Source organism: Ursus maritimus, unplaced genomic scaffold (assembly GCF_017311325.1).
Source record: "Ursus maritimus isolate PB19 unplaced genomic scaffold, ASM1731132v1 scaffold_14, whole genome shotgun sequence".
Lineage (NCBI taxonomy): Eukaryota > Metazoa > Chordata > Mammalia > Carnivora > Ursidae > Ursus > Ursus maritimus.
In genome coordinates this window covers 26,397,852-26,421,565 of record NW_024423786.1, presented here as the reverse complement: position 1 = coordinate 26,421,565, position 23,714 = coordinate 26,397,852, and the positions used below count along the sequence as shown (strand labels likewise).

General features: G+C 42.1%; 1 protein-coding gene across 1 annotated transcript in view; it reads right to left on the bottom strand.

The window, feature by feature from the left end:
- ADAMTS9 (ADAM metallopeptidase with thrombospondin type 1 motif 9) overlaps positions 1-23,714 on the bottom strand; it is a 155,999-nt gene that overhangs the window by 80,954 nt on the left and 51,331 nt on the right. Inside the window, exons 13-23 of the mRNA XM_040628590.1 lie at positions 22,404-22,585; positions 22,173-22,309; positions 20,398-20,515; positions 20,048-20,143; positions 12,586-12,752; positions 12,364-12,493; positions 11,617-11,743; positions 8,165-8,375; positions 7,498-7,662; positions 5,077-5,241; positions 1,383-1,502 (exon numbers count right to left, since the gene is read on the bottom strand). Coding sequence (XP_040484524.1) covers positions 1,383-1,502; positions 5,077-5,241; positions 7,498-7,662; positions 8,165-8,375; positions 11,617-11,743; positions 12,364-12,493; positions 12,586-12,752; positions 20,048-20,143; positions 20,398-20,515; positions 22,173-22,309; positions 22,404-22,585 — 1,618 coding nt within the window. The remainder of the gene's footprint in view (positions 1-1,382; positions 1,503-5,076; positions 5,242-7,497; positions 7,663-8,164; positions 8,376-11,616; positions 11,744-12,363; positions 12,494-12,585; positions 12,753-20,047; positions 20,144-20,397; positions 20,516-22,172; positions 22,310-22,403; positions 22,586-23,714) is intronic.

The window sequence follows — 23,714 nt, the reverse complement described above, 5'->3', positions numbered from 1 at the left end:
ATAGTCTCTTTCCATAAATGATGCTAAAATCCAGGCCCACGAAGAGGAAGGTGCTGGTAGTGATTGCCCACTGGCTCTCTTGAGAAAAAAGGTGTGCATGGGTGTGTTTGTAGCAATGTATTTATTTATACACACAAACACGTGCATGTATATTTATCTATATATATAGATGTCTGTTTGCTTATCGTAAATTTTACTGATATAGAGGATGGATAGCATACAATTTACATACAACACCATATACAATTCTTTCTTTTAAATTCCGTACAGTCAACTGAGTCTCATAGAATACTTTCACCGATTTTTGTTGAACTCTTGAATCTGTTGCCAAAATATGGGTGTAAGTGCTGAATAAGTGCAGTTCTAACATGAATGAGAGTTGATATTTCATACTGAGGAGTAAGGTGACAGGGACACAGGCAAGATCTATATCAGAACTCCATTCATCTACCAATGACATGAGTGACTCCCACGCCCCAAGCAGACAATGATTTCCAAATACCAGAAGGATATTTCCTTAATTTGATGTGTTATTTACAATGTAACGGCCCTGGACTTGACTCTTTGAAGCATAACCTATGCATAATCCACATTATTATCATTTTCTCTATCACTCTTTTAAGTCTAAAAAAATAATTTAAACCCTGAATTACAGCATTTGTTGATTTCCGTGATTTACGTACTCTCACCACAGCCAATTTCAAGCTACCAATGTGATGTGATGAACACAGACTTGGGAAGAGATGGGTAATAGCTCACCATTATTTAGTATTTCCACCATACAGATACATATGTAAATGTAAATCCCCTCAAGAGCACAGATAATAGTAAAATGGAGTAAAGCAATGAGAAAGTGATACGGCTGGAGTATTTATCAGCTTTGTTTTAAATACCATCTATATAATTTTAGGTTTATATTTTCAATTTTTAATAATGCCTATAATTAGCAACCAGCTTGCAAAATTCCTGAAAATTTACCCATCAGCTCTTGTGAGCTGGTGCAGACCAGCTCCAGCACACTGCTGTCCAAAGATATGACACTATCTGCACTAAACCTAATGTTGAAATCATTAAAAAAAAACAAACAAAAAAAAACTGAGTTCAGGAAAACAAAACCCAACAATCAACATTTGCTTTCCAATAAAAAAAATCAGAATCAAATCTCCATGCACTTCAAATAACCAGAGAAGAAGGAAACTGGCATATCAAAATATTCGATTCAAGATGTAGCAAATAGGTACGTCTGGACAAGTTAGTTAATCAGCTGGTTGCTCCACCTACATAGTTATGTAGGAAAGGACTTCAATTTTGACTCAACCACCAGGCAGTTCTAGTATCTGAGAGCCCAAAGCCAAGAACTGAGCTGGACAAAGGGGACTTACCTGGGTATCAGTTGGTCTAGTTGCCGCATTGCAGTCATTGTCATCTACCACGGACACGTAAGTCCCAATGATGCATTTCACTGCTCTTAGCTGGTATCCTTGCCCACAAGTGACACTGCACTAAGGGAAAGAAATACAACAAAAGGTGCGCACATTTCAGCAAATTTTACAAGAAAAAAAAATTTCCCCCATAGTGGAACAGAGGGCTGGCACCCAGAGAAATTAAGGAAACGGGAGCAATCCTGCTCTGCACAAATTATATTCATCACTTATCACTTGATGCATGGAATTATTTCTACCTCCCACTGGAATTATATTTGTAGGAGTTTAACTCCTTGACTGTGACTAGACACATCCCTATTTCAAAACTTACTACAAAGCTACAGTGATCAAAACAGAATAGAATAGGACTACGTCCAGCAATAAACCCATACGTCTATGGCCCAAGGATTTCCAACAAAGTCTCAGCCATTCAACGGGGGAAAGAATAGTCTCTTTAACGAACGGCCATGGGACAAGTGGCTATCTATATGCAAAAACATGAAGCTGAACTCCTAACTCAGGCTATACATAAAAATTAACCCCAAATAGATCAAAGACCTCAACATAAGAGCTAAAACTATAAAACTCTGAGAAGAAAAGCTTATCTAAAAGCTTCAAGACGTGGGATTTAGCAGTGATTTCTTGGATATGCCACCCTCAGCACAGGCAACAAAAGAAAAAATAGACAAGTTGTATTTTATCACAACTTTAAAACTTCTGCATCGATGGACACCATCAGCGGAGTGGAAAGGCAACCTGCCACGGGATTGGAAAGAATAATTGCAAATCAAATTTCTGATAAATGGCTGAAATCCACAATATAAAGAACAATTATAATTCAACAGCAAAAAGTCAACCTCATTAAAAAATAGGAAAAGAAGCACTATTAAACCGTACACTTAAGGGGCGCCTGGGTGGCTCAGCCAGTTGAGCGGCCGGCTCTTGGCTTCTACTTGGGTCGTGATCTTGGGTTGTGGGATTAAGCCCCATGTGAGATTAAGCCTCTGTGTTCAGCACAGAGTCTGCTGGTCCCTCTCGCTCCCCTATTCCCCCTCTGCCTCATCCCCCCCTCTTTCTCTCTCTGTAAAATGGATAGGTAAAATCTTTAAAAAACAAAAAAACAAGCAACGAACAATCAAACAAAACCTGTACACTTAAAATGGTTAAGATGGGGGCAGCTTGGGTGGCTCAGTTGGTTAAGTGTCCAACTCTTGATTTTGGCTCAGGTCATGCTCTCCGAGTGGTGAGATGGAGCCCCACATCAGGCTCTGCGCTCAGCGTGGAGTATGCATGAGATTCTCTCTTTCCCTCCCCTCTGCCCCTCCCCCGGCTCATGCTCTTTCTTTCTCTCAATAAATAAAATCTTAAAAAAAAAAGGTTAAGAAGGTAAATTTGATGTGATATGTTTTTTGACCATAATTACATTTTTTTTAAATGGGCAAAATATGTGAATAGACACTTCTCCAAAGAAGATATACAAATGGCCAAGAAGCACATGAAAAGATTCTCAGTATCATTTGTTATTAGAGAAACGCAAAACCAAAATCAGAATGAGATCCTACTTTACTCCCACTGGGAGAGCCATAATTGAAAAGGGAGAGAATAACAAGTGTTGGCATGGAGACAGAGAAATTGGAACCCTTGTGTATTGTTGGTAGGAATGTAAAATGGTGCAGGTTCTGTGGAAAACTGTTAAAAAGTTAAACACAAGCTTATCATAGGATCCAGCAATACCACTCCTGGGGATATACCCCAAAAGTATTGATATTGGGTATTAAACCAAGCACTCATACATGAACATCCGTCTCACTCCTATTCACAATAGCCAAAGGTACAAACAATCCAAATGCCCAGCGGGTACGGATGGATAAACATATGTGGTACATCGGCACAATGGAATATTATGCAGCCACGGAAAGCAATGAAGTACAGGATATGTGCTCCAACACAGACCCTGGAACACGTATGTGACGTGAACGGTATCAGATGCAAAACATCACATACTGTGTCACTGCATTTACACAAAATACTCAGAAGAAGTAAATCCATGGAAGTAGAGAGCAGATTGTTGGTCGCCAGGGCCTACGGGGTTAGGGGAAACGGGGAGTAATGGCTTCCTGGGTACTTTGGGGTGATGAGAAAGTTCTGGAACTAGCAAGAGGTGGCAGCTACACAACATTATGAACGTACTAAAGGCCACTGAGCTGTTCGCGGTGAACTGCTTAGTTGTGTGACATGTGTTTTACTTGAAGTAAAAAACATAGACTGAGTATGCTCCTAATGTTAGTCTAAAAATACTAGAAGAAAATCAGATGTATCAATACTAGTAATCTGTACAGAGTAAAGGAGTGTGCTTGGTTTTGCTCTTTTTGCTAAATTGCGTTTTGCAAAATTTCTCTTCTGAACATGTATTACTCTTAGTATATATATTATTATAATAATAAATATATATAATTATAATAATAAATATATATATATATACACACACATACATATGAACAGTTTGTCACCCTGAATTCATGTTCAGTATAAGGAAGGACAAATCTCTGGCTAGGATTGGTAGACACGGATAAAAAGTAGGCCCATCAGTTCTAAAAGATGTTACAGACACGTCTTCGCAGTGACCCTGAGCTGGGTTCTCTTTCTCCCTTTCTCTTTCTCTTACTCCCTAAGAGTTATGCAGATCCAGACAGAAAGGAGGCTGGACTTAGAAATGTAAGAGATTCTCCCTGTTTAGTGCAATTAGACATGATCAGCCCTTCTGCCTGGGCGTGGGAGGGTTCAGAAGAGCATCAATTCGATAGAAATTGTAAGGGTGCAGTGATAAAGCTGCTCGCATTTATTGCATGCATCCTGGAAATAAAGACATACACTGGAAGAGTTGCTGTGGCCGGGCAGGGTGGGGGGAGAGTTATTCTTCAAGAGACTGTGGAAGAGACAGCCGACAGCTGCTTTGCTTCTCCTGGGAACTTGGAGTGCTGCTTAAATAGTACCCAGGATGCTTTTGCTTCTATATTAGGAAGGATTTAATTCCCAGAGTAGTGGCTTCTCAAATGGGAACCCAAGGGAGACTAGCACTCTCTCCTTCGAGAAGAGTTTAGATTAAGACTGTGGGACTTACAGACTAGGGGACTTGGAAAAGATTCTTTCCAAGTGAGATGATTCTGCAACTTTTGATCAAATTACTTCTGTAGGGAGGGTCTGACTTACATTTATGAGAGGTGAGCTTTGGAACCATGACGTGGGGAGCCCAAACATCCCTCCCAAATCCCGGTCCAGACGCCCCTGCCGAAGGCTCTGGACCCCATTCCGTAATGACCCACAGCAGCACGCTAGATAGAAGAAAACGCCAGCCGGACACGAGATCTGCTGTGAGTTTGTTCACACGCTCGGGTGCTCAAGCTCCTCTTTGAACCCAAGGGCGAGGCCCGTCCTGTGTGTCTGCAAAGGGAACAATCAGCTCCAGGAGGGCAAGCAGCAAGCCTCGGGGCAAAGTGGTTGCAGTGTTTCTTGTGCCCCATCCAGCGCCGGGGAGGTACAGTGCAAGTCACAAGACCCAGCAGTTAAATCCCCACCACTGGAATGCCCCTCTGCAAGCCCTCTCCAGATAAGAAGGAAAGAATGTAGTTAAGAACTTTATCGTTCAAAATACCTGTCCCCAGGGACCCGCCTGCCAGGACGCACATTCTGGCTGCTGACAAGTCTGCATGGAGGCTGGCTTGGTCTCAGGGTCACAGATTCTATCGTTTAATCGATCTTCACCGAACTGACACCAGACCTGGCGGTGTTTATGCCCTTTTCCGCAGGTGACCAGGCACTGTAATAAAGAGCACAGCCAATCAGGGGTGTTTCTGAACAAGGTGCTGTGGTTCCCAGGGATTATTCACGGGTGAGGAGGAATAGATGTGCTCTCTTCCCACAGCCATTCCTCTCTCTCATAGCAATCTGTAAATACATCAAGGCTCATTTTTCTTTCTTCCTTCCTTCCTTTCTTTCTTTCACTCACTCGTTGTGTATTTATAAAGGCTCTGGCACAGTGTCAAGCCCAGAATGAACTCAGCACAGCACTATGCCATGAGATACAGATCTCCCCTGATTTATGATGGGGTTATATCCAGGTAAACCCATTGTAAGTTCAAAATATCCTAAGTCGTTCACCAACCGAACATCATAGCAGAGGCCAGTCCACCTTAATCGTGCACAGAACACTCACATTAGCCAATGGTTGGGCAAAATCGTCCAACACAAAGCCTAGTTTATAATAAAGCATTGACTGTCTCATGTTATTTGTTGAATTCTGTACTAAAAGTGAAAATCAAAATGGTCATGTGGGTACAGAACAGTTGTAAGCGTATCGGTTGTTGACCCCCACGTGACTTCAGTCACATGAGTGACTGGGATCTGCTGCCACCCAGCATCACAAGAGAGTATGTACCACCTATCGCCAGCCTGGGAAAAGATCCGAATTCAAAATTCAAAACGTGTATTGCTTTCACATCATTGTAAAGTAAAAAAATTGTTAAGTTGAACCATTGTAAGCCGGGGCCAGTCTGTATTATAAAACATTATCTATGATTTTCTAGCATAGAGTTAAGCGTGGAGAATTTATGAGTCAGACCAATGTGGGTTTTAATCCCAATACAACCAGCTACAGATACTAAGTCAAGCGACAGTTCTGTACCCCTGTTTTCTCATCTATAGAAAGGATAACAATACTGCATACTGCAAAGAATTGTGAAAACTGAATGAAAAAAAAAATCCAAGTAATGTGCTGAGCACATGTTCATCTAAAAAATGTTAAATATCAGCATCGTTATTATCCACGCTCATTGCAGAAAATTTGAAACATACAGAAACAGGTAAAAGAGAAAAGTATAGTAATAAAAAATCTCACTACCCGGGGATCCTCATTATTAATATTTTGCTATTTTCCAGTTTTTTAGGCTAAGGAATGTTGGGTCATCCCGATATATAGTTTGATGTCCCCCACCTCCATTTTAGCAACTTGTCTTGCAAAGGTTTGTTACTTGATTTGAAACGATACTTTAGCTATTCTTAGCTATCGAGGTAAAACTCTAGCCCTTCCTTCATCTTTTTTTAAAATCCAAACGCTAGCGCTGAGGCTAAGGCATCTTGTTAACAGAACAAAACCAGCAGGTTTGCTGTTCACTTGTGCAGGAATCAGACACTGTTAATCACAGGTACCTGCTTGTCTGCCATTTCAGGGCCATTAATAATACCCTTTTAAGATTCATATTTTATTTGTTGTTGAAAGTCAACAGTTAACACTGTGCTTACATGGTTGAGATAAGGAAATGGGCATGGAAGTTGTGGCAGAGAAACAAACATCTCTTTTCACGCATTCCTGACTTGGCCCATAAGTTAGGGAACTTCTGTGCCCCTTCCGCTTGCCCCTGTGAAGGCAGGCTGAGGCGGTGACCTGTGTGCTGAAAATCTCACTGGGCTGGGCGAATAGTGACAGCTAACAGTGCACCATCAAAGCAAGAAAGAGGCTTTACCTTCTTTCTCTTGCCGCCCTGGGCCACCTGTGCTAAGCAATGAGGGTTTGCCTTAGGCTTCATCAGGTAGGGAAGGAGATCAGCAAAAGTCTGGAACACCCAACTAGTCCTTTCTCTTCTAAGGTTTCCACTAGCAAATGGATAGGTAAGTCAGACACGTCACTTATGGGGGTTTAATTCTCTTATTTCACAGTTTTTTTTCTTTAGCTTCAGTTCTAAGCTAGCACAGCTTAGTAATTAATAAAGCTCTTCTTTTCCTTCACAATGACTTAGTTGGGGCTCAAAGATGAGGAAACGGGAGAGACAGGAACTTCAAAAATCACCAACAGAAGCTATCAGAGTGGGCGATCCAGCCAAACCCACTGTGCTTCTGGGGTCACCAGTGGACTACTCACACCCCACACAGCAGTCCTGGGGCAGATTGAGGACCTTGGTTGCTTCATCCAGAGGAGGGGGATAAAAATGCAGCAGGTGTAGACTTGAAGAGAGCTGGAGAGACTCAGAATTAAGGTATCAGAGATGACCTAGGGGAAATAAGAGCCCTCTTATCTCACCTCTGACCAGTCTGCTGTTTTCCACTGTGGACAAGGGAACTCATTGCATCTCTGAACGGTGACTTTCTCTTGATGTGTGCATTTGCTGTCATCCAGGACATCGTTGCGGGTGTTGACACAAATAGCCCTTCTCCTCTGGCTTCCACCATCACAGCTTTTCGAACACTGAAAGGAAAATACGCTAAATAAAACTGTTGTAAGTTTCTTCTCCGGCATGGTCAAGGTCCTGGCTATGCTGCCTTGTCCCTTTCAGCCCTTAAGAAACAACCACCCAACTGATCCAATTCTAGTTGTGGTTTGGGGAGTATCTGTTCATGTTATTCACCAGGTTTATATTAAAGTCAGTATTAGTGAATCAGCATAAGAAAATAAAATTGGAAATCGCCTGTGGGGCATGGAGAAAGGGATTAGATGAGTTGTTCCACCACTCTCAATTTTCCACATGCCATGTTCAATGTCATATAATCAGACATTACAAATTGATCATGGTACTTTTTCCTGCAGAATGAGGTCAGGCATTATAAATCAATCATGGAACTCTTTTCCATACAGTCTCAATAGGGTTTCTCAATGCAGCCCTAACTAATCAATTCATTGATTGGCCACCATCAACTAATCAGAGTTAGCATCCAAGAAGAAGACTCTCATTGAGTGAGAACCAACTTACTTCGGTCCATGCAGAATAGCGCCAGCCACCTGTGTTACATTCTCCTGAGCATTTTTCCCGGTTGCTTGGTTTGGGGTGACCACTGCAAAAACTGTCATCAACCTTCTCGGTCTTCCCATCTAGCCTGCTATATTTGGCACAGTAGATGTCTAATGTGCGGTAACCCAAGCCACACTGGGCACTACATTCGCTCCTGCTGGCAACGTGCCACCTATGCATAAATAATGGGGAGAAACCAACATTTCCGTTAAATATGTATGTCCTATCTATATTCAACTAATAGAAGAGTGGAGTTCTTTTTTCTTCCTTAACTCAAATACCATGGACCCCAAAGCCACAATCAGTTACTGAAATCCAATTTTAAACCAACATATCCATGTGTTTTTCATGGCTCCCAACGTACATGGAAGTCACAGAGTGATAGTCAGAGGTTCTATCTTTGTGAAGATTCTCCCTGGATACAGTCAATCAGAAATTCAAGCAACCAAAAAGAGGAAAACAGTGGAATTCAACAGAGCAAAAAAAGCAATTTTATATTTAAAAGGTTATGCAACTCAGCATTTCATTTCTCAAGAAGACTGCTTCTGATAGAGAACCATCGCTGGAAACTCTCCGTAGAAAACCTCCTTTGTACGGGTCATGCTGAAACGTGTTCAGTGAACATCCTGGGACTTAATAAGGGAAAGGGTAATTGGACTGTAACTGTGAATTTCAAGTGTGCCAGACTCTGTGAACAAAGACTAAGTTCCTCTTAAACATGGACCATAGTCTATATAGTTCAATTAGACAATTTTTTTAAAGACTTAATTTTTTTAGAGCAGTGTTAGGCCCATGCCAAAACTGAAAGAAAGGTACACGGACTTCCCATATGCCCCAGTCCCCACACATGCACAGCCTCCTCATTATCAGCATCTACCCACAAAGTGGGGCATGTGCTGAAAAGCTGACTTATTCTTTTAATGCCTCCAAAATACGGTCAGTGCTTAAATTAAAATACAAGCATTTTAAACTGAGTATAAGAGTATAAATAAATAAGCTTAAAATATATGTTGTTGATTCAATTTAACAATCCAAAAAGGATAATTTCTTCATAATCTTCATTTGAATTAACTCTTGTTAACTGTCTACCTCTCAGAAATTGGGTAGTTTGCCAAATACGGATGCCCTAAGAATTCTTCCATCCACACCTGTCCAGGGGCAGGACTGGGAAACAATGAGTACTAGCCACATGCTTATCTTGGAGTTTCTCACAAATGCTTAAAAGTAGGTCAGAGTTGACCAACTTTTACGTTCAGCATACAAAGTGGGCTACTGCGATTTTCCGTTAGAGTGACACAGTATTTTGGGATTTTGTTCTAGCCGGAACACGTTAAATGAAAGACTGTAAAACAATGCTTTATCTCATCCTGTCAAAGTTTAATCTGGGCAAACTCGCACTTCCCTGAGGAAGCGAGGCAAAAATATGGTCCAATTCAACAGAGGCATCTGGAACTTTCATCTGCTCTTTGATTCTTGGCTACCTTCTCTCTGCCTTCATCACCATTTTCTCGTGGAAAGCTTATCTATCCTTGGTAAGGGAGGCAGGAATCCTTCCCCCACAAGAAGACACACCAGCAGATCGAGTGGACTAGAGTCCCCCTGATATTCACACAATCCTCAGAATTTGAGCCAAGAACCTGGAAGAGTCTGTGGAAATGTCACAGCGTTGCCTTAAGAAAGTTCTCCTCAAAATGCTATTATCATCTGCTTCATATTCTCTCCCTGGAAGTTGGTCTCAACTTCAGGGTTTTGAATTCATTCGCTTCATTTCATGTGACAATGCATTTTATTACTGTATTTCAGAGAAGCAAAGTATTTGTTATAAGTAGAAACAAAAACTGTATATGCCTCTGTGGGTGTGTGGGGCATTGTGGGAGTAAATAATACTAGGAATAAATCTGGGAACTACTGATTTAAGCAGGTTTCTATATTTCAGAACTTCTCTAGGCCTTCCAAATATTAATCGACATGGTGCATGCCTGCACAGGGGAGGAGAGAGTTGGTAAGGCTTCTCACACATACTGGTTCCCCATGAATCATCTGGTGGAACTTGTGTTCCACAGACATGCTTTGGGAAAACTATTGAGTTTGATCCATCAGTAACAATCCTCTCTCCAGTCTTTCAGCATTGTCCATAGCTATTCAGCAACAATTAGTATGAACCACAATGACAGTGACTGTCAGGTTTTTTGTGATTAATTCAGTTCTGCAATTATTTTTCCGAAAAGACCTTAACTTTAATTGAACTAAATTAACTCAATTGGCTGAAGCAATAGGTTTATAAGTACATTACTTACCTATAACAGAAATCAATACTGTATAGTGTATATGTCTGCCTTTTAATGTCTTGGGTTTTTTCTTTCTACAATGACTTAACAATGCTTTGTGACAGGCCCACGAGCAAGTAGGTCAGCGATGCTGGTTAGACAGGAAGTACAGTGGGGGTGGAGAGAGCCTGGGCTTTGAAGTCAAAGCCATCAGGTCAGGTCTGGCAAAGATGTGGCACTCATGCCACGTCTCCTCCATCTACTTGCATGACAGACATTACTAATTGATACCGGCACTCCTCTTTTCTCTTACAGCCTCGAGAGGGCCTTATAATCTTCACTCCAGCACTCTAGGCTATTGATACCATTGGCTAAGATTTGGCATTGTGAAGTGGAACCAGCAAAATGCTTAAGTATTCACTTTGCCCATTACAAATGGTAAAATCCTTACAATTTTCCACACCACTCAACACTGATAATTTCTCTTCTGTAGAGAATTAAAGCATCAACTCATGTTACCTGCATTTAACTGACATCCAGAGTATACAAAGCAATGCCCAGGCTATTTAATATTCAAACATGACACAGATAACCTTGCAGGGGAATGGGAAAGCTTTAGAATTCTGTACCTACTCACTATTTCTTGCCTCAGATTTCATACTTCTCTTAAATACAGAGTATTTTCCGTATCTAGACACCTGTATGAAGATTTTCTTCTGGTTCCTTCCATGACTTTTACATTAGGGCACTGCAACTTTCATATGCATAAGATTTCTTCTACTGGGAGTATAGAGTACAACATACCGGTACTTTGAGAGTTGGCGTTCCCCTGTTTTCTGTTGACATTTGTACCAAACGTACATAAGATATACCAATACCTAGCACTGAGTTGTGAGGGTGAAGTGAGAACTTCTTTTGGCAAATGCCATACTCTATAAGCTATTTTTAATTCTTAGGAGAAGACCAAGAAATCCGCAGGCATATGTCTTGGATAATTGGTTTCAGAGGGATGGAAAATTGGCTGTAACTTATTTCACAGAAACGCAAGAAAGGGGAGCTAAAGACCACTGTCTCCTCCTTCTGTTCCTCTCACCTGCAAGGCCCTCACAGCTCATAGTAAAGACCATGAACAAACACTGGCCTCACCTCAGGTCGCAGTCTATGCCGCAAGGTTCGGTAATGGGTGCTGGCTGGGGCAGTCGGTCACATCTTTGATCAGAAACCGTAAGCTGATCAGATTCCCGGGTGCAAACAGGTTTTCGCTTCCGCTCCCCTAGGCAAGGAGGAAAAAAACTTAGTCAGAGAAAGTAACCTATTTCAGAAACTACTCAGACTAGGGACTAGCAAACATTTTCTGTACTGGGTTAGATAGCAAATATTTTTGGTTTTGTGGGCCATATGACCTCTGTCACAATTATTCAACTCTGCCATTACAGGGCAAAGACAGATGCTCATAAGCAATATGTAAACATAGTATAGCTCTGTTCCGATAAAACTTTATTTATAAAAGCCAGGTAGCAGGCCGGATTTGGCCCACTGGCTATAGTTTGCTGGTCCCTAATTCAGGCAAAAGGAAATGAGATAAGTAATACATAATATGACTACTAAATCTATGTCTCTGGAAAATCAAAGAGGCAAAGTTGATTTTGCTTGGCTTCACACATGTATATGAATCCCTTAGGGAGAGGAAACCCAACATATCCTGAATCCCTTAAAAAGCTCAATTTGCCAGCCAAAAATAACCAGAAAGATGCAGAGAAGGGAGATCAGAGAATTCATGCAGATAGAAAGTTCTGTAGATTACATGCATTTGGCTGCTTCCAAAGAAAAATAAATAAAAAGAATAAAAAAAAAAACCCTCAAATCCCCAAAACTCAACTGAAAAGTAGATACCTTGGCAGGGTTTGCTGCATGCTTGCCAGGGCCCATGACTGTTCCAGTAAAACTGCTGGGGTTTGTCTTCGATTGGAATATTGAAAGAATAGCGCACATCAGGGTTGTATAACTTTCCCACCGACAGCACCTGCGATGTGCAGACAAAATGGAGAAGCTGTTTGCAGGTCTGGTGACACCACATGGAAAGAAAGGGTCATGGGCTCTTGGTCAAGTTTTTACCTGAAGCAAAAGTTCTTGTTCAATGCGGTCTGTGGAGTTAATTCTTTCCACTACATTGTCGGACCCGCTGTACTCTATCACAGCATTGCCAAAGCGGATTTCCCTTTTGGACATTGTGACAACGAAGTCTCCATTTAGCAAGAATTCACCTTTACTGCTTGATAAAGCTGTAGATGAGAAAAGAGAACTCACTAATTTGCTGCCAATGTCTCACTGTTTGAAATACGAAATAATACTCTGAAAGGCAGAGAGTTGGGAGGGCAAAGAATATCTACTTTTCAGTCAGACAGGATGGACTCAAATGCTAGTTTTGCCGCTTGCCAGCTATGTGGCCTTGGGAACTCACTTTCCCTCTCCTGCTAAAATGGAGATAAAAACACGCACCCTCGTAATTACATTACTGAAATATGATATAAGGTTCTAATTAGCATGGGGTTTGATATACAAGCCCTACATTACAACTGGAAGCAGAGGTCTTATGATTTGAAAATATGTCTAATGAACTGAACATTTATGAAATTGATGCCCATGCAAATATCCCTATTTTATGTTAGGATTAGTTGAGCCTATTGAATCTTTGTTAGTCTTCCTTGACAGATATTGGAATCTGAAAATCCATGGCTGACATGATGCTTAAATGTCACTCTTTCAGTGAGGCCTAGTGTAGCAGCCAGCCTCCAAGATGGCGCCAAAGGTCCTTGCCTCCTGTTATTCACACCCTGTATTGTCCTCTCCCACATGGAATAACACTGACTGTATAATCACTAGGATTTTGAGGAAATGACAGAGTGTGACTTCTGAGGCCAGGTCTCAGGTATTGTGGCTCTATCTTGCTCTTCCTTGACTCTCTGGCTTTGGGAGAAGCCAGCTGAGCTGCCATGTTGTGAGGTTACCCAAGCAGCCCCCACTGAGAGGCTTCCTGTAAAGAAATAAAGCCTTCTGCCAACAGCATCTGAATGAGGCATTTGGGAAGTGGATCCGCCAGCCTTAGTCAAGCTTTTAGATGTGATTACAACCCTAAATGAAGTCTTAACTGCCACCTCATGAGCGACCTCAAGCCAGAAACACCCAGTTATGCTGTTTTCAATTTCCTGACATGCAGAAACTAGAATATAGTACATATTTGTTATTCTAAGCCACTATGTCTTGAGATAATTTGTTATACAATAAAAGATAATTAATACACCTTCCCAGACCATTCTTTTAAAACTGCAATCTCCCACCACCAGCACAGATTCCGTACTTGCCATCCCATTTCCCACCTTAATTTTCCTCCATAACACTTTGTCTATGCTCTCTCACCCCAACCAAGAATGTAAGTCCCATGATGGCAAGGATTTTTGGGCCCTTTTATTTACTGCTATATCTCAGCTTCAAAAAGAGCACGTGGTACGTGATCAATAAATACTTTTTTTTTTTTTTAGAAAAATGAATGAATCCACTGCAGATCTTGAAAAAGATGAAACAATCAGAGAAACTGAAAAAGTCATGTTAGAGAACTACTTGAGTCAAGTGCCAAAATATTGGCCAACCGAGAACTTGATGAAATTAGACCTATTATAAACTTACAAAAAGTAAATAAAATGGACAGAAAAGCTACAATCAGGAGAAATGATTTATTTATCTAAGTGTCAAGAGAGACTACTAAGAAAATGAATAAAGCCCCAGAAAGCTTTCATACAAATGACTCCTTTTCAGGTTTTATTGTTACATTTCAACTTAAAGCAAAGAACGTACTATTCTGCCATCACATAATTTAACCAGAAAACTTAGGTTAAGAATATTTATCAATTGCTTTATCCTATAATCTAGAAACCTCCGCATGGTTTGCATGGAAACATAATTTTGTTTACTATAAGAAAAAATCTATTTTCATGCTTTTTGATTAACTTCTCCAGATAAAATCCTAATCATATCTTCACCCCCTAGTATTTATTATAAATTTTGGTTTTATTGTAAGGACCACTTAGTTTTTTTGTTTTTGTTTTTGTTTTTGTTTTTGTTTTTTTTCAGTACTACCATTCCTTGAGTAATGAATCGTCTTGAGTATTGGGCTTGACATGAAACAAGAACTCAATAAATCAGAGCTATTAAACATCTGAGCCCTGAACAAAGTATAAAAAAAGGCCCTCTTACCTTTAATAAGTTGTGCACAATTAGTAAATCTCAGTAGGGAGGGAACCCTGAAATGCACAGGCCATGTATTTAAGGGAATAAAAAGAATGTGGAAACAATTCAGGTGGCAAATAGGTTTCATCCCAGGTGCCAGTGTCCACCAACTGGTCCTAGCTGCTCGAGAACCTATGCAGAGCGTGAATCGTTGGCAGCATCATGCCTCAGCATCATGTTAGTGACATCGGTCTTGGTTGCGGGATGGGGAGTCAAGATGCCTGAGGTGCGTGCCAGATCCTAACCTGTCTTTCACTGATGCAGGTGATATCTTGTCTTTCACCAGGCAGGCCAGAAGGGGTTTAGAGGATTTAGGGAAAGTCGGTATTGTACCCTTATGTGGAGATGACTGAGGGCTGAGATGAAGCCGTGAATACTCTTGGTGTCTCCGTAGCGGCAGGGTCCTTGTTTTCTTGGACATGGCAACCTCACAGAGCTCACTCATTTGGACACTATACTGATGGAAGTACTACTCTTTCTAGGATCGGTAATTAGTGCATGAATTCTGTTCCTAATCCAGAACTTTTCTTATACCCTCATGTAAGCCCCATCTTGGTCCTGAGGGAAGAATGAGATGCCTTCACTTGAAATGGTTGGGAAGAATGGGGTGACAGGGAAAAAGCTTTTAAAAACACAAACCCTCCGAAATCTTGTCTTCTTCTTAACTCAAAATCCTTTGATAGCCCCTCTCCTATACAATTTTCTTCAAACTCCTTAGCGTAATCTTCTCAGCCTCACCATTCACTCCCACCAATAAACCTCAATTCCCAGTCATTTATATCGCCTCGTCAGCCATATCTTTTTCTACACTGAGGCAGGAAAGTGAAGTGGTTAAGGGTGTGGGGTCTGAACTCAGACCAACAACGACTCCAACTCTTCCCACTTTCTGACAAGTTTATGTGACCTTGGGTAAGTTACGGAACCTCTCTCAGCCTCACTTCTTTCCTCTGGATAATGAGTTTCTTGCTGGATTGTTACGAACACGAACCAAGACAGTGCGTACAGGCTGCGGTTGCTGGCAGCTCATAATATCTTCATGTGCACCGTCTCCTTACCGCACCTTACAGTTGCCTGATTTAGGGATGAGAGAAGCATGACTTAAATATTATAAATTACTCCCCCAAGGCCAGGTGACTTCCAACCCGGGGAGGTGGGCTTCCAGAGCCTGTTAACCACTAAAGTTTTCTAAGAACAAGATCAACAAGCACCCTGTTCAATGAATTCATGCATGCTCTCTTATGTACAAGTTGAAATCAAATTCGTTTAGCTCAAGATTTTTAACAATTAAAGTCATTTGTTTTATTAGACTATGTAAGCCTCTTTAGGAAAGCGACCATTTAAAATGCACTTTTGTAACCCTAAGAAAGATCCTGGCCCATAGTAGCTGCTCAATCAATGACACTGAAAGAAAGAGTGACTGATTGGATCTGACATTTATGACAAGGAGAACAGAGTGCTTTCAGCCAAATAACTGTTTCCCTGTCAGTGTAAAGCTCTGACAACCTTGTCTCCCCTACGGCCGCTGTAGCGTGAGACCCACCAGCCATGTGAGAGGCAGGACTTTCAATGGGTCACTGATTAGAGGCAAGGTTGTTTCCGTGGCCCCTCAGACATCCTGAGGCTGCCTCCTAATGTGGGTCACTTACATGGTGACAGCTGGACACGCTGCCAACACAATCACCCAGTTCTTTCAGGTGAGGTCGCATGCTAGGTACCCAGCTGATGTTTCACCAAAATGGGGGAAATGAGATATCACAAGACTTGCTCTATAAATTAAGTGATAATCCAGTTTTGTGTGCATTCAAAGAGCAGTCGTCTGTTGTAGGTTAATTCTGGGGCTCCTTTCCAACCTCTCCTGGCGTCCTCTTGGGCTTATGCTGACTATGGGCATTTTACCCTTCTCTTCATGCTCCCTCTCCCGGTGGATGGTGAGGAGGAAGGAAGTAGGAGTCATCAGGGGAAATGAGCTTCATGATTTATCCCAAACTGAATTGACTCCTGTCTTCCCATTGCCACAATTAATCGAGAGCTAAGTGTACTGGAGATAAAGAAGTATCGCAGACACGGATCCTTTTTCTCCTAAAGAAACAGGAACACAGTGGCTCTGGGTGCAACTTGGCTTTAACCCAACAGGAGGGAGCGGCCTGTGTGAAAGGATGGCCTTTGACAGGGAGGCTTTCTGCTTCGGTACCTTGTGAAACAAATAGTTTCCTGCAAACGACAGTCTATTGCCCAACCTTCCGCTAATGCGATTAGGGGAGCTAATTTCCTGGGTTGGTTTCCCCCCCATTTCACCCATCAGAGCTGGGTTGCTACAAAGGCCCTCTCTCCTGGAAATTGCTCCCTCACCAGCACATGCAGAAAGAGTGTGGCTTGACTGGACTTTAAAACAATGGGAGGGATAAGGATGAAGATGCCTTAGCAACAGAACAGCTGTGGGTTTGAAAACCTTCTTAGATATTTGCTGCAGCTCCTTCAAGCCAGGAGTAAATGTTTATGTACCTCGGATTTGATGATGTCATGTTCTTCCTCACTTGTTAAGAAGCCACTGTAAGGTTCAAAGGCCCTGAGGTCTCAACCTTCACACTCAGTGAACTGTGGCCATCTATGCTTGCACACTTTGCATTTGCTTCCAGAGAGTTGTTCTTTTGCCAACAGGTGACTTTACCCTAATATTCCACTAAAAAGGGCCATGACTGTCCCAGACTGCCTGTCCCAGATGACAAATCTACTTTAATTTTGCTTTCGTTCTTTACAAGTAGATTAAGAAACCTCCCATGAGGAATAAAAGGTTATCAGGAGGCCCTGCCAATTCAGATGCCTGGCCTGGTTGATGAAGTTGAATTGAACTGAGGCCACTACTTGGAAAGAGATTTTTCCAAGAAGGAGCAGAAGAGAGGAGAATCCTTCTACCTTTCAAAGAGAAGAGAGAAGCAGGTCAACATGGCTTTTGGCTTTCAGGAAATTAATTAATAAAGGAGGTTGCATGCAATGCTGCTGGATTTATTTAGGAAGTCGTAAGGCCATAGCAGCAGCCACACGCTCAAATTTATAACCCAGTGTACACAGAAAAATGCTTGACCTATTTTGCTCAGTGGCGAAATGGGAAATGTGGGATTCCCAAAAAGTAACTTTGAAAAAGGTCCTCAAGAACCAGCAGGGAGTCTGCTTCTCCCTCTTCTTCTGCCCCTCCCCTCCACTTGTGTTGTCTCTCTCTCTCTCAAATAAATAAATAAAATCTTTAAAAAAAGACGCTAGTGGTCATAGGGATAAGTAAGGAACAAATTGTCTCATCTCAGTTCATGGCAGCTCCATCTTCTCTGCTACTCAGGTAGAAACCTTGGAGTCACCCCTGACTTTTTTCTTTCTCTCACATACCATATTTAATCTATCAACAAATCATGATGACTCCACCTTCAAAAAATATCCAGATATCCAGATTTTGACCTTGTACTGTCACCTCCACTGCTCCTACTTGGGGCCAAGCCACCAGCATCTCTCCCTTGGATTACCGCAATAATTTCTAACCAGTCCTCCTGAATCTACTCTGTGCCCTTCTTCCACCTAACAGCCAAACCACTCCTTTGAAAATACAAATGTTATTATATCCTATCGTTCCTCAGCTCAAAATCTTTAGTAGCTCCCCGTCTCCCAGAGCACAAGCAAGTCCTTTCAATGCTTATATGGCCCTTTATGATCTACTCCTGAGATATGGTCGGCTCCCTCTAGAACTCTCCTCTGTGCTGATACAGCTACAGGCACATGGGCCTCCCCCTATTCTTGGAATAATCTGGACATGCTCCTACTTCAAGCATTTTGCACTGGTGGTTCCTTCTGCCTGGAATGCACTTTCCCCAATCAACCTGTTTTGTCTTGCTACAATTCAATCACTTCACTATTCCCAGTTCACCTTCAGTATCCCAATTTCCCTTATGATATTCTATCTTCTGATAGCACTTGCCACCTTCTAAAAGTATTCAGTTAGCTGATCTATTAAGTTATTGCTTATCATCTTTCTACTCCCACCAAAATGTAAGTTCCAAGAAGACGGCGATTTTAACTTACTTCTGTTTGTTCTGCTCATTGTACCTAGAAGAGTGCCTGGGCCATGTTAAGGAAGTGAATGAGTGAATAATGACATACTGCAGAAAATGCTATAATGAGGTCATGTATACATATTACACTTGATCAGCATGCTTGGCTAAAGGATCGTTGTCTAGCTATCAAGGACTTCATGTAGACATTCCAAAATACAGATTCCAAGTCTAATCTGATTCAATGAATAATTACTGACTAGTTCATTACGTCCAAATGTGTGCAGAAAGCCTCTACGGAGGTTGAATTCAGATGCATAAATAGAGTTCTTGCCTGGACATTGTAAGAGGACAAGTACATGCATTTCTTTTAAAAAGTCACTGCCCAGTCAGACTATTGTGATTTCTTCTAGATCAGAGTACAACCCATGCTGCTTTCCATGGCTAGGAGGGAGGTGTCTGGTTGTGCGAGGTGACCAGCTGAATCCCTTCAGTCATGACACCACTCCCTTTGTCCTTCTTTTAATTAAAAATGGTTGGGAAATTTCATAATCCCAGTGGTTTACAGAAGGGTAAGTTGACGTGGGACTGGGCTGAGCCAACTGTTGAAGTGAACGCAGGGTTGACGGCATGTGGTGATTTAAACAGAAGGCACAGATAGGAATTAATCATGTGGCTGAACGTGTGAGAAGGATGAAGAATCCATAAAGTCACAAGGTGGGCCATTCTAGTCATGACATGACTAGACTTGCCACTCTAGAACCTTTTGGAATAACCGGGCATAATGAAATGCTGACTGAGCCCACCAGTGGTCTGTTACTGTTAGAGCTGGTACCACAAAAATGAGGGGAAGTAATATCTTTGATAAAACATTTGCTAGCCAGTTACCCATAGGACAGATTGCTGTTGTTGCTGTCATCGTCGTCATTGTTGTTTTTGAAGACTCAAAGAGAACAATGATTTTTAGGCTAAGCTTACATGGTAAGTGCGTTCAAAATTTGATGTAGGGCCTTCCTACTTATTACCATCTGGAATAAATCCCTGATATTGACTACGGTAACTCCATGACTCTTCCATCAATATTGTGAGGTTATACACATGAGGGAGAAATAAAAGAATGAATTTCAAGATCAACTACTTGTATGAAAGTACATGACACCCAACAGCTCTCTGTGTGCACAAGGGGGAAGGAAGGAACGTCGGCCGACAGCTCCAGAGAAGCCAAATTCCTACCAATGGCAGGGGATGTTCCACCTTACCTAAGTAGTTATCATCCTCTGATTTCCCTGAGAAACTGTGCTGCCTCACGTCGATATTGGTAGCACCTGCTGGGATTCGGACCACAGTGTTGTAACCTGAAAAGAATTTAGCCATAATTCAGTATTCCACAGCACAGTTCAGTTTCTCTGAGTATGGAATTAAAGGTGGGCAACAAAGGAATATAATACCATTCTTGCTGCTTAATGTCTTCTAGCCAGACGGGTAATATACCACCTGAACAAGACTGATTTTATGCTTGACATTAATACTTTGACCTATTCCCTGTGGTTAACAATTTTTAAACTTTGACCGTTTTCCCTCTCATGGTTCTTCAGGAACAGATTCTTACCATAATGTACTGTATTAAATGTTCCCGCCACTGTTTTGCATGAAGAATTATCGCCACCGCAAACACCACATTTATCTCTCCGGGCTTTGGAGTTTAAAACGTGATCACATCCAGCTTGCTTTTAAAAAGAAATGTTTGCAATAAATGGTAAGTATTATAAAATTATAAAAATTATAAAACATTATGACATGGCAGTTAGCATGTTTCTTTGAATCATGCATTCAAAAATGACAAGAAAGTCTCTTTAAGTTGCAAGGGTTGAGAACTCAAATTATTGATAGCCCTGGTACAGAAAATGTGGTCCTTAGACCAGTAGCCATAAGCATCTTTGACGCTATTAGGATTGCACAATCTTGGGCTCGTCCCATATCCACTGGGTGGGTTTTGGGCATGTTAGTGAGACCCTTATCTCTTCATCTACACATTAAAGTTTGAGAAGTATGGGGGCACTTGGCTGGCTCAGTTGGTAGAGCACGTGACTCTTTGATCTCGGGGCTGTAAGTTCGAGTCCCGTGTTGGGTGTAGAGATTACTTGAAAATAAAATCTTAAAAAGAAAAAAAAAATCAAGCTTGAGAAGTCTAAGCCTACAAATAAGTGGAATAAATGAGAAGAATGGCTCAGGAATAAAAAAAAAAAAAAGAGTGGTGGGAGGGCTGTATCCAATTAAAGAGGTGACATCCCATCTGAAGGGAGCAACCTCTGTCCACTCTCTAGGCTCCTGCTGCCACGCAGAAATAGAAGCCCCATGTTGACATTTCTCAGTCTTTCAAGAGAAACTGGAAAATTCGATTTTATGTGAAATCCCCTATGTTTAAATACTGGTTATGAATGAAGGGCAAAGCATGACTCCAGGCTGCCAGTGTAAGGCCTGAGGCTCCAAGTGGCCGCTGGAATTTCTCCACATCTTAACGCGATGCAGCAGTGTTGACGGAGGTCTGCGAAGGACACCAGCAACGACCAGAACGCCGGGAGAGAGTTCACATTCTTGTGCGTGCTGCTCATTTGTTGAACTAGCTTTGAGGAGAAGCTCGGTGTTTTGCTATGAATGGACTGATGAGGAAATGTGCACTGTAGTTGTGAGACGGGAAGTGGGTACAGCTCTTAGGGGCTCTTCCCATCAAATCCTACTGACTAGAGTTCCCAATTTCCTAGACCACATGCAGGGATCAAATAAATGACCTCAAAGCCTGGCTACGTTAAGAATGTTTTCTGATGGGTGAGAACAGTGCAATGGTATCAAGCCTTCTAGAAATCACTGCACTGATGCTTTACTATCTGCCAGAAGTTTCTCGATTTCCCTTCCAAGAGTGATTAACAGGTATGTCTCAGGTAGAAGGTTTTGTGCTTGAAATCAGAACGAGAAATCCGACTGAGGCCCAACTACAGTCTGATGCCTCTTGACATCTTTCAGGAGCAGAGCTATTGAATCTAGAAAACTTGCTGTATGAAAGCATTTGGGTTTAACCTTAAGCACCGAGGTTACAATAAAGAGTGTGTGTATGTACGAATTATTATAATACATTTTCACAGGGAGGTTTTGTGCAGACCGTCACAGAGCTTGAGAATGTCAGAAAAATGCAGGACACAGGTTCTCAAACTTGGGCATCAGTATCGAGTGATGCCATTGCTGATGTTGCCCTGGGAAACATCCTTTGAAAACCACCTCCCTGGAGACAGTGCACAGATATTAGCCGCTGCTGGTTCTATCAAGGAAGCCACAAACCACAGCTTGGCAGCAAGACAACACAGTGAAGAAAACGCCACCCGGACTTACCCGGCAAAGGCCTTGGACACAGATATCGCTGGTGTCCTGGCCGCACGGAGTCCCATCGATCACTCTGTCTCGGAGTTGATAGTAGGCTGTGTTACCGGCCACCCTGCAGAACAGCTTGCAACGGTCCTTCATCAGAACTAGAGAGCAAAAATACGACGCAGAGTGACTTTTGTGCCCGGACACCACGCCAGCCTGCCCACTGTCTGCGGACGCCTCCCTGGATATACTTACTTCCACTATACTTAGGCACCCAGCGCACAGTTGGAAGCAGACCATTGATGTTAAAATGTTTGCCATCAAATTGAGCACACTGTTCCTCTCGGAAGTCTCGCTTCTGCTTGAGACATGGCTCTGTGTTGCACGACTTGAACTTCATTCTACGCCCTACACAGTACTTCCCACCATTTTTTGGCCTGGGGAGAAAAGGGAAAGAACACAGACACTGGATTACAAGGCATTTCTCCCCCACGTTACTCTGCAGCTTCTTGTCTTCTAGAGAAGCACACGGCTGAAGACAGATATCAGGACAAAGGCTCTGGAATTTGCATTCGCATTCTGCCTTCACACCATTAAGTATATAACCTTGGGCAAACCACTTCACCTCTGCAAGCCTTCCTCTGTGGGTAAAAATGGGAAGGCACCACCTAGTAAGGCTGTCTTGAGGATGCAATGTTAGAGTTTGAAATACGGAGACTGGGATATATCAGGCAAGGATCTGTCCTCTTTCTCCTGAAAATTCAGTCCTCCGGTTTTCAAAATGTGGAAGGTAAAAGATACAGAGGAGTAGATGAAATGCTCCCCATCTACTTCTTGTAGCATGATATTCTCACAGGAGACCAGTCTCACACTTGTGCATTCATTCTCTCCCTCCCCCCTCACGACCACTGTTTTTCTTTGTTTTGTTTTACAAATGAGATGGAATAAAAGGAACATCCCATATTTTGACTACCCTAATAGGAGAAGCAGGAAAAGCATACCGGTTTCATTAACGTTTGTGTGATGAGAGTATGGGGTAAGTTTGCAGAGTCTCACAGTGCAAATTCCCTCTCGGCATGCAACCCCAAATTATAGGACATTCAAATGTACATGCATTTTCCAGATGGGACCCAGTGAGTCAGTTATACGACACATCTCCTAGCCATCTACAGCTTGCCAAATTCATCATGGAAATGGGAAGATCACAGAATCATAGGAAGTTGGGCTCAACCACCCAGGGCTCAAGCAGCTCGGATTTCACAGTTACCTTAGGACATCTCTGAAAGAAAGTTTTCCACTTTTCTTCTTTAAAATGAATCTTTCAGAGTCACTGGGACCATACCAAGTGTTTTTTGCTTTGTTTTGTTAAACCAGGACTTGGGGGAATGGGACATATATCCATGCCCATAAAGTACAGAACGAGACCAGTCCAGCAGAACCCATAGGCTCTGGAGCTGGAGCTGGGTTCCAGTCTCGATTACATCCTTGTGTGACCTTAGATGAAGTTCGCAGCCTCCCTGAACATCAGTTTCTCCTTCTCTAAAATGAGCACACACAGTAGATACT